The 18,154-nt window shown below is 34.9% G+C and overlaps 2 protein-coding genes across 3 annotated transcripts in view; one reads left to right on the top strand and one right to left on the bottom strand.

Moving 5' to 3' along the window:
* Positions 1-6,226, bottom strand: part of LOC137390186 (anillin-like) — a 37,596-nt gene extending 31,370 nt beyond the window's left edge. For both annotated transcript variants that reach the window (XM_068076470.1, XM_068076471.1), the window contains exons 1-4: positions 6,179-6,226; positions 1,497-1,555; positions 1,252-1,399; positions 17-91 (exon numbers count right to left, since the gene is read on the bottom strand). In XM_068076470.1, coding sequence (XP_067932571.1) covers positions 17-91; positions 1,252-1,399; positions 1,497-1,514 — 241 coding nt within the window. In that variant the 5' untranslated portion in view covers positions 1,515-1,555; positions 6,179-6,226. The remainder of the gene's footprint in view (positions 1-16; positions 92-1,251; positions 1,400-1,496; positions 1,556-6,178) is intronic.
* A 222-nt stretch (positions 6,227-6,448) lies between these two features.
* LOC137390233 (acyloxyacyl hydrolase-like) overlaps positions 6,449-18,154 on the top strand; it is a 28,897-nt gene continuing 17,191 nt past the window's right edge. The window contains exons 1-5 of the mRNA XM_068076549.1: positions 6,449-6,659; positions 8,130-8,286; positions 10,385-10,487; positions 12,682-12,741; positions 17,455-17,537. Of these exons, the coding sequence (XP_067932650.1) occupies positions 6,545-6,659; positions 8,130-8,286; positions 10,385-10,487; positions 12,682-12,741; positions 17,455-17,537 (518 nt within the window). The 5' untranslated portion in view covers positions 6,449-6,544. The remainder of the gene's footprint in view (positions 6,660-8,129; positions 8,287-10,384; positions 10,488-12,681; positions 12,742-17,454; positions 17,538-18,154) is intronic.

The following is an 18,154-nucleotide window of genomic DNA, read 5'->3' as shown; positions in this document are numbered from 1 at the left end:
AATGCTACTCATATACCTTTCGATTCAGATCTCTGTGACTGCGTGACTGACTCTAACTTGGGCGAAGACTTTCTTCTTTTCTCCTCGCAATCTACATTCATCATTACTTGGACAAGTATAAAATAACTCACTGACATCACCATTTCAATAGTAACACAGAGGCTGGGTGAGGACTGAGTAGTCAGCTCACATTTCGTGGACTCCATGCACTGACCAAAAATAGCCCAAATCCAAAAAAACAAAAAAGTAAGCAGATGAGATATATGCTATTCTATAAATTCAGAGCTATTTCCCGGTGCAATTAATGCAGGAATGCCCACCCAGTGCACTCCCTACATCACCATGTATAGAGGGATAGAGGGCTAATACTTTCATGGTCACCAGCGCATGAGGTGCCTAAGGAATGAATCACACCTGACTATAAGAGCTCAAAGCATCATTTCAAAGGTAAATTAAACACTGGCGGCAAATATACACACAACTAGAGTGAAAGAAGAGAGCATCAAATATTTGACACGTCGTCTAGTTTATAATCTAGCTAGCATTTGCGTATATCTTTAAGATGAGTATATCTTTTTAACAAACTTCAGTCAATCTCCTCTGCCCACCTACTTGAAAACTGGGAAGATTTCATATCGATGCTGCATTGGGCAATTACTGCAGTATGTTATGTTGGCATACCTCGGCCAATCAAGTCGAGCTAATCAGCTTGTACTCGCACCTTGCACATAGACTAGATGCAACAGTGCTAAACGTTTATAATGACCTACACTTAAAACGAATTTCAAAACATATCATGGAAGTTTTGATCAAATTACACGATATTCAACTCTACACCTATAGCTAAAACACCATTTCAATTAGTTCACAATGTTTCATGTTAATGTTTAAGAACGTTTAATACATTTTTGCCTATTGTGAAGTGCATATAACTGGGGCCAAGATCTACACAACGAAACAACTAATTTGCCCCACAGTGCCACAGCTTGTTGATTTGCTTACAAATCAATCGTTAGACCGCAAGGTCAGACAACCCTTATCATAGAGGGACAATATAAAACCTGTGCTACAGGTATATGTTTGTGATGATATTAGAATTTGTGTGAAGCCAATATTCAATTCTTTAGAGTTTCGACAAGTGATTTAGACCCATTGCTGAGCATGCTCTTGGCAAAAACCATGATAGATAAATTGGAGAACAAATTATTGCTGAGCCTGATGACAGCAACTCTAATTAAACACTTTACTTACCATTCTGTTTGACTGGTTCATCTGGTACATTTTCCACGCTAGTGTCCGTTTGTAGAGGGTTACGTTTCTTAGCCTGAGACTGCGGAGTCGACTGCTGAAATCTATTATGCAACTGCTCCCGCCTTTGTCTTGTTTTCTCCAAGAGTTTCTAAAAACACCCAGAGATACTTTTAAGTTACACTGTATGACTTACAATAGTGAAACCCTGTTGGCTATACTTTTTATTCAGAGTTTATTAAACGTACCTGAGTGAATGGGTCCATATCTGATGCCAATGAATATTCTATACGCTTTCAGTGAGAATCTAAAATATAAAAAATTAGTGCCTCAATATGTCGGTGTTCTCAATTTGTTACAACTTTGTTTAGGCTAACCAGAAAAGAGGTTAGTAAGTACACTTCGTAGTTTTCAGGGATTTAATGTTGTATTAGCTCATCATTGCTGGAATCAAACTTCAAATATAGCCTGAGATACATTGCTATAGACGTTTCAAATGATTTACAGATAAGTTGGTTAAAATTTGTTCCATTGTTTTCTAGAAATGTTTTTAAGGCTTTAAAAATGACTCAATTCAATTCTCATCAAAAAATTAACAATTCAATTCCGATTCTTTTGCATCATTTGTCGTGTAAGAATCGATTCAATTCACAATTCATTGCAAAATGCCACAATTTAATACTCTGTTCTTTAGCAATCCTAACTCCAATGACTCGGTTCAATTCTCTCAAATACACAAAATCAATTCTTTATCAATTGTTACTAAAAAAATGACAATAATCCGCAATCTCTCATTTAGCTACAAACATTAACTCAGTCTATCGACTGTTTGTTTAGCACATATCAACTATTTCGCTAGGGATTTTATTGCTTTTTCAGGTGGAATTAAGTCATGCCAACTATTTTTTGTTGGCATTTTTGCTGTAAAAGCAGATTTTGTCATATAACTTCAATTTAAAGTTTGTTATAATCAGCAAAAAATTATCCACAAGAATCAATGCATTTGAAAAACAAAAGGAATGTTTAATCTTTTTGTAGTTTAAAGACACTAAAAATATTTAACATTGCTTTTGTTGCTGCAAAAGTAAAACACTATTGCTTTTGCAGTTTGACCAAAACACAAACACATATCTACTATAACAATTTAGTAGTCAAACATATATTTAGTCTAATATTGAAGAATGTCACTAGAAGTAAATTTAGGCCAATGTTTACAATATTTTTTTCTTTCATCCTATACCGGAAATGAAACAAGATTGAAACCACAATTTTATGCTGTTTTGTGAGTAAAGGAAAAACTGCATAACTGGTTCGTTTTTGGCAACATAATAACCTAATTTCTTAAACCTAATGCGGCAAAGTTTTGGATGGATCTGTTAACACTGTAATCATTGTATAGGTACAACTGCGAGTCGCTATAAAGGCTGTTTGGCAGAACGAACAATATTCGCGAGCAGTTACAAAGCTTATAAATAGGCTTATTGTCTGTGCGCAGGCAAACCATAGAAACATACTATCCATCGTTTTTTGACACCATCAATTAGTTTGCACATGCGGTCGTTCACGATAAAGCCGCCATATTTGTAGAAAACGATCGTTCTTCTTTTATTTACTAGTACTTTTTGGTGTTGTTTTGATACGATAATAAAAAAATTGCAAACAAAAGCATCGTTTTTAAAAATTCATTGCAAAAGCTTTGTGTTTTTAACGATATAATTGTCTATAAAGATGGCCGACAAGGATAACATGACGTCACGAAAAAACGAAGCATATCCGTGCGTAGTACATATGTTATCGACCAGTAAAATATTTGGAGTGATATCAAGGTCTTGCGGGAATGCGTGTGGCTGACAACATGGGACTGATCTGACATCACTGCTCGTGATGGATTTTTTCTCAACGCAGTAATGATAAAGGGAAACATTGATGTATTTTGATTCGATTCGTTTTGCTAAATGAAAATCGAATAAATTCCTCCATAGTGACAGTAAAGACTCAATTAAATTCTTACTGATATAATTCTATGAGTCAATACAATTCTACAGTTAGTAAAAGATACTAGCGAATTGATTCAATTCAATTGTGAGCTGACCCTTGGGGCTTAGTCAAGCAAGCATGCTAACTCGAGTAACTATATTTGTTGTTTCCCTCTAAAGGCTGCGTAAACATAAGAGACTATAATTATTACTTATAGACAATAAACACGACTTTTGACTTAATATTTGAGGACATCTAGGCATGTCTTTCTGAGCAAAGCATAAAATTTAATTGACTCCATTAAATCTCAAGGTAGTAGAAGCTGATGACAAGGAGGTATTTGTTCTTAGAGTTGTAGGATTTACTATTAAATTTAAAACTACCGCAGCAAAATTGAACTAATGACTAAACAACCAGCGGTTAATGCAAACTGCTGCTCAGCCCGAACTAAGGATACAAACTCTTTACTAGTTTAGTTATATTTCTTCTATATATATTTCTATATATATTTCTTATACACAAGTTTGCTAAGTAAATTTTAGTCTATACGCTAAGTTTCAAAGAAGAGACACATTGAATTTTTTTGCAACACCTGCTAATGGTTCAGAGTAATAAAGAATGGTCCATCAAAGTGTTACAGGGTTTTAAAGGTTGACTTGCAATAAAATTCACATTACAGTTATTTGGAATCAAAAGATTCAACATGTCTTACTCTGTTGTGTTGTAGGTGCCAAATATGTGGAAATGTGATTATAAGCTCTTAAAAGCTCAAAAACGCAAAGCCGCCGTAGATTGAAATCTCTTTATTTCGATGACGTAGCCATGAAACTTAATTATTGTATTGTCACGTGATGTTCTCATGTGAATTGAAAGGCCAATAAAAGCTCAATATAAAACTTATCGTAGCACTAGTTTATGACAAACACTTCAGGTTTTACCAAAGACCCCGTATCAAATATAGATGCTCGCTACTTTACATTTTTGTTTCGGTTTGGTTTAATCGGCAAGTCGTAATCTGATCATGTGACCCAATACTTCGCAAATAATTTCAGCAGCACTTATTAAACAAATTTTTACGGCAAGTTATAGGATATCACTGCTAAAAGTGACAGCATTGCGATGACGATAAAACAGACGCGTAAGAACAATAGACATGGTTTTATTGAATGCGTGAAGTATATTTGTGAAAATATTTCGACGAATAAGGTTGCATGAAAGTGTAAACAGAAACCATCTCTCACAACTACGTCACATTTGAGCCATTTTGGAAAGAGAATCCAAACTACGGCGGTCTCGTGTGTCTGCGATTTTCTGTTCGTTTTTGAGATTTAAGAGCTTGTAATCACCTTTCCACATATTTTGCACCTACAACACAACAAAGTAAGACATGGTGAATCTTTTCATATCAAATAACTGTAATGAGAATTTTGTTGCAAGTCAACCTTAAAGTGAGTAGTATATAATCATTGCACGGTGGAACAGATGGGATCTCATGACCCAAGGGTCAAACAGTAAATTATTACCAATAAGAATTGTTTTTTTTAGCAACATTAGGATTATTCTACAAAATAGGCCAAGCTCTATGATGCTCAATTGATGGTAAAACTGCTACACAAAATATAGTTTATTAGGCTTCAACTAAATTAGCTACTCTATGCAAAATGACATGCTGTTGGTCGACAAACCCTCGTACAACCACTTCACTAATGTAACGTTGATAAACGTGGAACCAGTTAGTCTGTAGTTTCACTCCAAATTGAACAAACACTTCAACTGACAAAGTATAGAGCTCCTGGCACACCAGTGGGTCACATGCAGCTGGGAAAGGAATGTTCTAGCAGAAACTAAATGGTTACAGTACACCAATCGGCTGTTGCAACAGGCCTGCCAGCTCTCACGCATTAACGCCCGTGTCATGCAATTGCCCCTTTTACCCAAGGAAACCTGTTTTTTGCCCCAATTTCCAAATAGCCATATGGAGTTATGTTATTTTTCGCTGTGGTGTTTTTAAAGGATATGAAAATTTATCCCATTTATCAAATCCTCGCGTTTTTATTGTCCCCAAAATACTCTCACTCCTTTCTCCACTCCAGGGTTGGAAGGCCTGTGTTGCAAGCAAATATTACTTGCAAAGTAACAAACTTGTGTACACAGACTAACTAGTGCTTCTGAAAGAGAAAAAACTTCTGCAAATGCTACAAAGGATATGGCAACCGACAAGAAAATTAAGTGTTATGACCAAACCTGGCGTTGAACGTGGATATTTATACATAAACGTAACTTTAAAATCGATATTTTCAATGCTTACAAAGTCTTTGGGGTTTGAAACTTTTTATTTGATAGTAATACAAACCGAATGTTTTTATTACTCCCTTTAAGAGTTGCTAGGGTGAGCGAGTATATCCAACGCAGTAGTAGCCTAGTAGAGACGTAGAAGAAAACTTTGTTTCAAACACATAACAAAGCCTTTTCGTTTGAAATTTTTGCCATAGCTTACATTCAAACTATCACTCGTTCCTACCATACCAAAGTTGTGCAAAGCAGGCTTCAAAGAGTCAACAAACCGATGCCCTCTGACACAATTCGAACAAATATTAGTTACACAAGTGCCTTTTAATTTTAAAGTTATGGATCTCGATATGTTAACTACAAGCATTCTATTGAACCAATAGTGTACATATACTATCTTATAACAACCTGTTTTAACATTCGCTGACATAGTGTAACCAACAAAGCAAAACAAATTACTAAAACCATTCAATGCATAAACGAATCTTTGTTGCACAAAGTCGTTAGTAAAAATGGAAAAAATCGTTCAACTCGCGGTTGGACTACCAGAAAATTTTGCATTTACAAACTTTGTTTACGTGCAGCATCTAAATTCTTTTCATTCTACGCTACTTTGTGAGTATATATGCCTAAATCTCAATTGATAATCGTTCAGCATTATTACCATTTCGACGTATCCGGCGCATGGAATGTTTTTGGCATTTGAATATTCAGCGCCGTTGAGGGGGAATACTAGCCTGCTTTGTACCCTGTAAAATGCCGGTCTACCGGTAAAGTTTGCATAAAATCTCGACGTTCTAGTAGACGTGTATTTTAAGCTACATTTTAATCCGATTTTCATGCGAACGCACGTGGAACCTGCAATAACATCATTTCGCGTAGATTTAGTCTGCGGTGTAACTGTTCGGACTAGTAACATCTTGTATCGGAACGTACTACTTATTAAACTTCACTTCTTCGGTGCCATAGTAACTAATTTCATAATTGCGATTTGATCTATGTTTTTATTTAACATAATTAGCTTTATTAAATGGCAAAATATTTTTTCGTTGTAATATTTGTTACTTTGCTGGCTGTAAAACCTTCAACCAGTATTATTAACCACAAATTTTTCCGAGGCATCGATGGTGGACTCGAATGTGCAAGTAAGTTATAGATTTGTTTTAAAATAATTTTTTATTAAGATAATTTTGATTTTGCTAGTTTGAATAAGAGTTCTTTGTACGCAAGCAAAACTGGAACATAATAATCGTTCCCAAGCAACCAGGCCAGTTTGTGATATTAGAGATGGTCTATAAGAAGTACATCTATATCATTAAAGTATTATATTATTATAGTACCATTAAAGATTGCTCATATATATTAAAAGGAGAGGTGACTCTTCATTAATGAAAATGAAGTAAAATGAAACTGTTCATTGATAGATAGCAAAATCATAGATAGTTTTTGCTGCATTTGTTGTTAGTAGAAGGCAAGCCGAAATCACAGTTTTTTGCTTATTTGGATTCTCGGTTTTTTTGCTTATTTAAAATCACAAGCTTACATTAGATGATGTAACATCTAACCATACCCAAGATTTTCGTTCAGCAGCTTCAAAAGTATTTTGTGACAAATTTTTTTTCACATTCAATTGTTTTGTTAGAGTATATTAATGTATAGTGGTTAATAATAAATCAAGAATATGCATGGATTAACAAAAGTTGTAAACAGTGTTTAAACACATATAGGGTTGAAATATATTGATCATATGATGTCGATATGATATTTTAAGGCGTGATACACTCACAATTAAGGCATGGTACACACATAATTACAATACCCTTCAAGGCTTAAACAATTGTAACACTGTGATAACCACTATTTTGTCTCGCGGTTGCTCTCTTAATCCTTTCTTGGTTGTTATCAAGCCCACACTGATAAGTGATAAAAAGTAGATGCTACAAAGTTTGGGAAGCAATCGATTTTGCTATATACTTTAAATTTTTCTGAAAATGGTTTTAAAAAATGTATCGAAACATTTGCGTTAATTAGAAGGTGAAACTGCTTAATTTATAGTCCCGTATTTTCCTTTAACATGTTTTTCTTTTTTTGTTATAATTAAGCCTAGGGAATGTTTGCATAAGATATCAGTCACTTGGTGATGTGTTTTGATCTTTTAACGAAATTAATGCATGTAGTGAGGGTGGAGTAATTGCTTGATAGGTTATAGAAGCGATAGTTTGTTTTTTTTTCTTGGACTTTATGATTGTCTAAGCTATCCCATTTTTTTCTAGAGTGCTTTTTGTTGACCCACCACCTTATTGCTAAAAGTATAATTGTTAACCATTGTTATATTGAATATGTTAATAGATACTAAACCTACATCATTGCTCAAGCTGTCTTATGTCACTCATAATGGTTGACAGATTAATATTAGTGTGCTGACCCTAGAAGCAGCGTGCTGTCATATCATCTAGCGAGCGCAAACCTTATAAGCTGCTTTGTATCCTTAACTCATATGCACTCATGATGTCCAAAGGTTAGATCAGAGCTGATGCTCTGTGGTCTCGTATTACAAAGCGCTAATCAGGTTCAATGTTAACTGCAAGCCTCATTCTTTTGTGGTGGTCTTACAGCTTGTACAGTTCTGCTTGGACTTCTCGACCAACTGGCCGAGGTGAATAATCAGACAATAGTTGAGGCAGCAGATGCATTGTGTTTGAAGCTGCCAACGGAATTCCAGAAGCCATGTCAAACTGTGTCAGATATATTAGTACCGATCGTAGTTGAGATGTAAGTATCCGTTGCAGTAGGTAAATTTGTGACTGATTATTACCTGGTCTCCTTTCACTGTTAGCGCCTCGCTGCCTCTTGTCCTTGCTCTTACCCCCCACGAGTTCTGAGACTCGTCATCACTTTTAAAATTACCTACCGGTAAAGTGAAAAAGCCAAGAAAACAGTCGATTAATTGCTCTGTAAGCCTTTTCACAGTTTAGATAATTGTTGAAGTTTACTGCAATTACTTCTGTCTGAGCTTAAGTTGAACTCAGTCATCATCCATGTATGAAGTTAGAAATTGCTTGCTATGAAACTCTCAACTTCAGCTGATTGCATTTTATTTTGTGAAATTTTTATGAGCTCGTCGCCGCAAACATATCTTTTGGTTTTCATTCTTACTGTATCACTCTGTCCTAGTTATGGGACAGCTAAAGAAAAACTTTGCGATTTATTAGTAATTTCTTTGTGGTCTCGTCCTGTAATATTAAATCATAAACTTTTTTTTCTTATCGTCTCCCGCTAACACAATCACCTTTGTGCCGTTTATGTTGCTTACATTCAAAACTGCCTAGTTGTGACAAATTCTTAATTTTCTTCTATTTAGATCTGAAAGGACTACTATTATAGAGTCCAATGCATTATTGTATTTTAAGTGATTGTTTAAATTTGATGTCTAACCTAGATATTTTATACCTAAATATTTATCATTTACAATGTGTTGAAACAGTACTATCTACCAGCCCAGCTGCTAGAGTTGGCGGGTTACTATATAGGCTTGGCTCATTCCTAGACCTAGAACCTACATGCATCCAAGCAACTGTTGATAAGAGACAGCTCACTTGTTTACATTCATGCGCATTAAGGCTAATATGTCCCAAAGCTATCGGGTTCACTCTACTTGGCAAGTGTCCAAATTCCGATGGCAGTAAACCCATTGAAGACATTCATATGCATAAACAATAACAATAGAAAGTCCAGGCTGCAAACCCGCTGTAGTTTGATCTCACCTTATCATTCCTTCATGCTGTTTTTGTTTTACGGACATAATTTCGCATTTTGACACAGCCGCTGCACTTAATTGATTTTTATTCATGGAAACTTCTGGAACTGACTTAAGTATAATTTTGATGATCTGCCAACTTCTAAAGGTCAAAGAGTATAGTCAGAGATAAGTTTTGTTATCTGCTTTTGTTGGGAAGTTGTCTGCCCTGGAACCATTTTTGCAACATTACTTACAACATTAATTACCTCATGTCCTACCTCTTTAAATTAGATTTATTTTTTGATTCTTTGAGGCTTGAATATTCACAGATGAAAAGTATCTATTCACAGTATTTATGTTCATGGTATCTAGAGACATGTGGTCTGGCTCGTAGTCCTTGAGATTTTACTATGTCAACACTTTGTTAACTTGGTTTCCGTCATACAGTACTTCAAATGGTGTTTTCATTCAGGGTAAAACACAGGGTGAAGAGTAAATCCAAAGCAACCTTTGCATTTCTTTGACTTTTTATCCGAAGGTCTTTAAAGATGTCAGTAAATTTTATTAAAAAGTATTGGTATTTTTCTACAATTTGCGATTGCTTTTGATTTTTGTGATGATCTGATTGTCAAGATGTTTCAAGATTATACTCGATAAAACTTGATTGCAATTAAAACCCTCAGATCAAGCGAAAGTGCGATTATTTATGACATCTATATAGTTGCAAAGAGACGGAGAGAACAGAGACTGTAACACTGCAACCTGAATGCAATAGCTGATATGAACTAGCGCATTGATATCAACTAGCTCTCGCTACGCTTAACAACTGTCTTTTTTGCTCTTGTTTCCCTTCTGAGTGTTTTAACTGTGATCAAGTTTTGTCAATTTAATCTTATTACCTTCTGGCAGTCAGATTGCCTCAAGTATCAAAAACAATCTTTAAGATAGAAAAAATATCGATACATTCTGCCTATTAAAATTTTGTGCAAGACCATCTTTGATATGCAGAGAAAGCTCCCTCATCGCAACTGCCGAGGGAATCATCAGAAAGCATGGTTAGCGCTTGCATTAATACAATATCTTTAATCTATTGAGTTTTTAATTTAATTTAGGGAATTCTGATTGTTACAGGCTAGCGGAGAGTGCTAATCCGGATGATATTTGTCGAGGCCTTGCTCTTTGTTACACTAAAAAGGGAACACCACCGTGTGCCCTCTATAAGAAAACACTCAAGGTATATGTTTCGTTCATCTGATCCAGCTGCACCTACAGTTCAGGTGGCAGCGTATAATAATAATATTAGTCTTTGTCAGCACTCTGCTAGTGTAACTACTAGCTATCGATTATAAAATAACAGAACATTCATCATCATCTTGTAATGGTCTTCTAGTATTGATTTTTTATGGCTTCACTGGGGTTGATAATAATTAAAGAATGTGAGATTTAGTTGCTCAAGTCGGTGTGTTACGCAATATTAATAATTTATTATAACAATATATAATATGGAACTTATATTATAGCGTTATACAAAGCTAAAGTTAATTTGTTTCCATATAAATTCAGTTTAGTTTTAGTAATTTTTTGCTTTTATATAATTTTGTGATAGTAATAACTCATTTGCTTTTTATTCATCATACAATCACGTTTAATATTACAATATGTCTGTCGCCTGTCTCACCAGATCACTTGCCATTGAGCATTTTCAACCTGTCTCACCCTGTCAATTCCAGCTCCTTGTCACTTGTGACATCGTGTCGCCTTGTAATAACCTTCTCACCCATAATATTGTATTCGGTTTGTGCTGCACTTACTATAATAGACCCGTGAATAGACAAACAATTTCGTACGATGCAAGCTGCACCAGCAATACATCGATGTCGGTTGATTTATAGCAAATTGGCATTGCTTTTCAGCAACTGTATATTTTTTATCCGTTGGTGGTATCGCCTGACCACAAGGAGACACATTGCTCGTGTAACTGAAAAGACATAGCCTTGCTAAGTTCTCTGTTGATCATAAATTCAACTCACAAAATAGAAAGAGATATGTGACAATGTTTATTAAACATGTCTCTTGCTACAGATGTCCCTTGTTAAACTTGTTACATTATGGAACCAAGGCTATTTTACATCGGCTGATGGATTCGTGTTTCTTGACGTACAAGTATTACCTAACATTTATTTTTGTTATGCATTTCTGTTGATTCACAAATACGATTTAGCCTACTTCTGACGGGCTGAGGTTATATAATGGACATTTGTAATTAGGCCCACTTACAGTTACAAACCCGTGACAAATTCATGCTTGGCTCGTGCTGCAACCCCTACCCATAGTATACATAGCCTATCATTGTTGTCATAATATCCTTTGGTCATGGTAAAACGGTCATCTGTATTTTCCAGCTAGCCTAATTTTAGAGTGCACTCTATAAAACAGGAGATTTTGAGTCAGGAATAAATTCCTTGGCATTGCAAAGGAATGACAATTGTATTTCACTGACTATGATAGTCATTGTTGTCATGACTCATCTCATCTGGTTAATAGGATGTTGGTGATCTGGGTAATAGCATGCCACGATCATGAGAGGCTCACAGCTCTCGTGACCGCGGCTTGCTTTCTGATAAGTATTGGTTCCTTGAGTGTCCATCATATTACTAGCTGTCTTATTAAACCATAACTGTCACGAACAACTTTTATCGTATTTATTAGGTAAATCAGACACGCTGATTCCGATTTTGTACTCAAAATAAAGATTAGTCCACTAACCTTGAAAGTCATGTAGGCTTTTTTAAAGCGTTTCTATTATCTAAATCCAGCCTGTAAAATAATTTCAGTTTTTTATGAAAGGTATATAAACTATTTAAAATTGCTCGTAGCTTGTTACATGAGGTTTAAATGGGCTGGACGCCGAAAAAAATGAGCTCAAAAAGCGCGGTTTTATCACAAGCTAGCGTTGTTATCACACTTTTTTTAATATGCAATGCTAAATAGCTTATCTACCTTTCAGAAAAGACTGAGATTATTTTTAAGGCTGAATTTAGATATTAATGGATTTTAAAGCACCCATTTCTATTATTCTAAATCGGTCTAAACATTCCTATGTAACTTCTGTTCCTAAAAAGCTAAGTTACGTCACGTATTTATGGGCGAAGCTTGTTATGCCGATAGTGTTGTTTTCGAGACCGACATCAAAACGCTGTAAAAAAGCCTTCATTACTCTGAAGGTTAGTGGACTAATCTTTATTTTGAGTACAAAATCGGAATCAGCGTGTCTGATTTACCTAGTAAATACGATAAAAGTTGTTCGTGACAGTTATGGTTTAATGTCCACACTCTTTAAAATGGTACCAGTCTAATAGTAGGGATGACAACTTGCAGCATTGTCAATGTGAAATGTTTGCTAAATACGAGTTCCTCTATACTTGTAGTTTGATGCCAAAAGAATAGCGTACTATCAGAAGAGAACGAGGAAGCATCTGCTGCACAGGGTTAGTTATCTTCTTGGTTAAGGCTGACACACACTAGAGGCAGAACAAGTAACCTTGTCTTATTACTAGCATATATCTTGCAAAGCGCACAGGATGCGTCGAACATGAGTGTAATATTCTGTCCTCAACATTTATAAAAGTCAAATATATACAAATAGAAATAATTTTTTTTGAATAATTTTATTTGTGCAGCAACTGTTTTGCAAAATTGCGTTATAATAGTTTGTAGAGACTAAGCTTTTACTGTATATTAAACCGATTTCTACCAATCATTCTGGATTTGGTTTGAAAAATTGTTTTTTGGTGAACAGTTAGCGGATCATGACAAAGCGTTAGGCAAAAATATCCAACAAGCAAATGGGTCGCGATCTTGGTAAGTCGGGTGAAGTCGTATTGAATTTGCGTAATAGCGATTGCAAGTTAGTAAACTCAATTCCACGTGCATTTGTTGTGTTTTGAAAACTACATTTATTTAGGCCAATCAAAAATGCTCTTTCAAAATCTGAACTCTGTTTAACGAACAGAAGCTTAAAACAGCCTAAATTTGCCTCGCGAAGCCGTTGCTATGCAAACCGGAAATAACAAAACATGGTGTCGCAAAAGTTGAACGAGCGTTTTTTTTCATTGACTCGAGTGTTAATAAAGAAATAAATGATACCTTCGAAGAATACTTTGGCAATGTAACTGATACAGAATCATAATTATAATATAATAATATCTATAAACATTAAATATTTACAACTTTCTAATTTAGATATTCAGATTCAGCATAAAATTCTGTCCTAGAAGCTAGGTATTTGTGTAATTACGGTTAAATTTAGTAGTGGTTGCTATGGTGATTCTTACTGTAAACAACTAGTTACGTGACTCAAAACTTTAAGGGCCATTTTCTCGGATTCGCGTTTCAACTGTTTTAAAAAGATATATGTAGACTTTTGACTATAAAATCAGTTCTAATTAACGTAGAAACAAAATTCTTTCTGCAGAGAATTGTGTAGGCTTTTCTTTGTTAAGCTGAGCTACTATCTAAATTTTGATATTTTCCAACTTAACCCCACTTTCTGAGATCATGACCCAAATTCACTATCGGCAGTGTCTCTGCCTGCGAGTTCATTTTATTTTTCCTTAGCCTTGGTTCAAGCGAAACTACCCTTAGAGAAAGGGTAGTTTTCACTTGAGGCAGACGTAGGAATGTTTGATATGTTTTATAGGCTAAAACACTTAACTAATCCCATCTCAAGCTGACAATTATATAAAGTATAATTATACAAGTATATATATTAAATATATATATTATATATATATTTCATTTATTTAGATATTTTTTTCGGTTCTATCTGGAACCCTTTTCAAAATAGTCTGGATATTGCTACATAGTCTGGGGTATTCCTCCATAGTCTGAGGCAAAGCTAGTTAATTTGAGGGGTGAGAAAGAGTCTACCACCAGCTGGATTTCTTCTAAAACATTGTTAACCATAGATTTGATATGACACGCCTTCTCAGTAACTTTCCATAGTGAAAGAGAAGATGTTGCATCACATATATTTGGGTCTATCCATAAATAAATGGATTTTTTGGCAAAATTTCAAAACAGTAATTTCATTAAAATAATGCTTCACATATGAAGTATACATACCAAACCCTAAAATGGACAATAATTGTGGGGGTAGTGCTCCTCTATCGTGTTTTAATAGTTTGCTAAAGTTAGTGTATATGCACAAAATACTTTATAGCCATAATGGCAAGATAGGGATGCTTGTACATGGTATACATAGTACTATGAACACAAATATCTAATTGTAATGGATTTCACAATGGCTTTGCTGACCGTTAATGCATAAATTAATATTGTGTGCACTGATCTATTGGTGTGGGACTCTTTTATCAGTTGGCCTGTTTTGAGTAACAATGGTGGCAGGAAACATCTATAAGTTTCTACTACACTTGTATTATTAGTTCAAAATTAGTACTAATTTGTTTTCAATGCTAACTTTATACCCTGTACCTTTAACTAATTTCAGTTTTGCTCAAAGTTGCACATATTTCCAAAAGTTGCGTCACCGCTGTTACACTGTCACCATTGTTACACCCCTCAACTCATATAATTATAGGATTAATTTGAGTGAATTTCACATTTAACAGTAATTTGTGGTGTTGTTGATGTTCTCATGCATGAGTTACTCATTATATTGTAAATTTACGTCATTGTGGGAACTTAACAAGCTTCTTCTAGCAAGTTAGCAAATGGTTGCTACCTTACAAATGTATTACTAAGACTTGCGACTCCGATACTGATCATGGTTCAAAATTTAATCAAATCTACTCATGGGAGTAACTTGTAACAAGTACTTTAAACAGAATATTGTTAGGTGGAAAGTCTGCTGGTCATTTCTGCTTTCAACATGGGTAAGACAACATCAGCAGAGCAGATGCGTAAATATCGTAACAAAATAAGTCAATGTTCAAAACAACAGACTCGATATTTGACTGCCCAAGCTAGTCAGAATCAAAAGAGTAGAACAAAAAGAAGAGCTCAACTTACAGAAGATCAATTGGAAGAAACTCAAGAAAAAGCAAGAATTAGAGTTTAGCAATACGGAGATCGGGAAAAACTTTTGAAAGTAAAATTACCAGGTACGGACATTCATTTTTTTTCAAAAAACTTGATGCTTTACTACATCTGCGTACATCGTGGATGTTTCAAGTTAATGTTTCAAGTTAATGTTTCAAGTTAATGTTTCAAGTTAATGTTTCAAGTTAATGTTTCAAGTATTTTGTAAAAAAAGAATTATTGAAGCTTAAATACTTTTTTTTGTAGCGATTCCACTTCCAGATTTTGCAGCCCACAATCTGAAGATAAAGCTGTAAAAAGATTGATCGAGCACTTCTAAACAGCTCAAGCAAAGGTCACCAGACTGTCCGTAAACTGGCAATGACAGTTGAACTATCATTGTCGGAAGATGGCATTAGAGATGAGAAAAGATAAAATAAAACAAAGAAATAGAAAAGTAAAAGTTCCATTGAAAAGTTTCAACTTTTTACTTTTGATCCTGATGACCATGTAATTAGTGATCCAGAAAAAGAGTGCAATTCCGAACCCATCAAAAAACTAGCAAGCACATTGAAAGAAGGTGATTTTGTGCTAACATTGCTGCCTGGAATAAAACTTCTAGGTAATATGTAGGAGTGGTAAAAAGTGTAGCTGCCCTCGAAGCTGAAGTGCAGGTTTTTTAAAAGAGTGGGGCTAAAAAACACTTTTGTTGTTAATACAAAAGATATATCATGGGTAGAATTTCATCACATAGCCAAGTCACTGTCTTGTCCTACTTTCTCTAAAAGAGGTCAGTAATGTTTTACAGAAGATTTAGAGCATGCAGAATGCTCTAAGACATTTTGTTAGTACATTCTCACAATTACATGATCAATATTCATTTTTTCATCTTACGTTATTTAAGCTTAACCATGTTTGTCATGTATTATAACTATTACATTATTATATTTTATGCTTTGAAACCAATAAAAAACATTTCAAGTTAAGGCTTGTCTATATATATATTGTAATCAGTAGCTTTTATACCATTATTGATCTCATTACAGTGAACTTAAATACTTATAAGTTTACAGGATGTAAGAAGCGTAACGATGGTGACAATCGAATGTAACAGCGGTGACATGTTTACAAGCATGTAGTTCACAACTACCATCTAATATCTGGATAAAATTTAGTGCATATGTCAGCAAGCTTCTTTAAAATAAGACAAATAAGTTTTTATAATTGTGCTTCCCACCAAATCAGAGAGTTTTAAGGATAAGCAACTAGCTCTTCAAAATGCATATTTCTCTGATGTAACGCTAGTGACACACTAACTAAAAGATTTCTCAGTAAAAACTAACTTTAGTGTGACATATTATACATCATTCAAAAGAGCTTGTTGAGCTCTATAAGAATATCTGATTTAAAATCATTTTAAATGCAATACCAATATTTTATAAATAAATTTCTGCTCTAATTGTAACAATGGTGATTATGGATAGACCCATTTACACACTTTTTACACAGACAGGCTAATCTAATAGCTCTTGAGTGCTATAAACTTGGGGATATCAAAAGGCAGCGCTGCCGACGAGCGACAGCTCTCCATCATACGAAAATGCTGCGATGTACAGATACTGATTACTTGACCTGTCCTTACGAATAGCCATTACATGCGCTGACTTGTTTACATAGCTATCACATGCACTGATTTGTTTACATAGCTATTACATGTGCTGACTTGTTTAAATATATCACATGCCTGCACTACTCCATATTATGTGCCTTAGCATGCTTTCCACTGAAGGATTTAACAGTGTCATATTTACTGATAATGGAACCCTTTAGCTCAGGTACAGCTAAATAACACTAACAATTATTTACGGCGAAAACACTGAAGGTTTTAAGATTCACAGCGAGTCAAACTTCCACCAGTTTACTTTTGTATTTTGTCATAATGGGTCTATTTTCTTACCTAACAGTTTTGAAAGAAAAACTACTAAACAATCATACAAAGATGGAATGGATGGATCATCTAGAACTAAGGTTTGGAATGAATAATGCTGGCACGTTTCATAAATAAAATATGAACATTAGACTTCAAAATATGCAAAAACTTGAAAAATTTCTCAGTTTGATAAATTACCTTTGCCAAAATAACTTGTCGTTGGCTTTTACAGTGGAATGTGAAGTTGAAGGATGAGGGAAGTTGGAGCATATGTGAGCTTCCTGTTATAAATCTCCTCTGCGTCGCATATTCCGAGTAAGTAAGCTTTTCCAGTCCACCTCGCATTAGCCTTTGGTCTTACATAGCTTTAGAGTATGTTTGCTTATTCAGGTGCTGAAAACAAATCTATGGCCACATAACTGGTTTCATCGCTGCAAATTTCATCCTGCCAGAAAGAAAATTACACAGATCTCTCGAAATGCTGAGTTTAGTCAAAATTCAATGACTAGTGTTAGCACTGAAGATACCAGTGTTTGTGGTTATCTACCCCTGACTGTTCCTCAATTTAGTTTTGGCAGACAATCTTGTGGTAAACGCATCTGTTTTTAAAAGGTTCATTGTTCTTTCAGTTAACCTTTAAAATTTCTTAAACTTTTGCAGATTTTATTTATTACTGGGCTTCTTTAATGTCTTCTAAAACATAATAAATGATAATAATACATTTGGCCACCAACCAAATTGATAGTGGTATTTCCTTAGCATCCCCTAGGGTGAACACTAACATCTCCTAGGGTAAACCCTACCATCCCCTAATATGAAATCTCAGTTTTTGCATAACGCAGAGTTCAATGGTGTATAGTGCAGTTTATAGTGATAAATAGGGCAATATGGACGTACATTAGTGTGATGTGTCATATGTGCGTGGCATTTGA

This window comes from Watersipora subatra, chromosome 3 (assembly GCF_963576615.1).
Source record: "Watersipora subatra chromosome 3, tzWatSuba1.1, whole genome shotgun sequence".
Classification (NCBI taxonomy): Eukaryota; Metazoa; Bryozoa; class Gymnolaemata; order Cheilostomatida; family Watersiporidae; genus Watersipora; species Watersipora subatra.
This window is presented reverse-complemented; position numbering and strand designations above follow the sequence as displayed.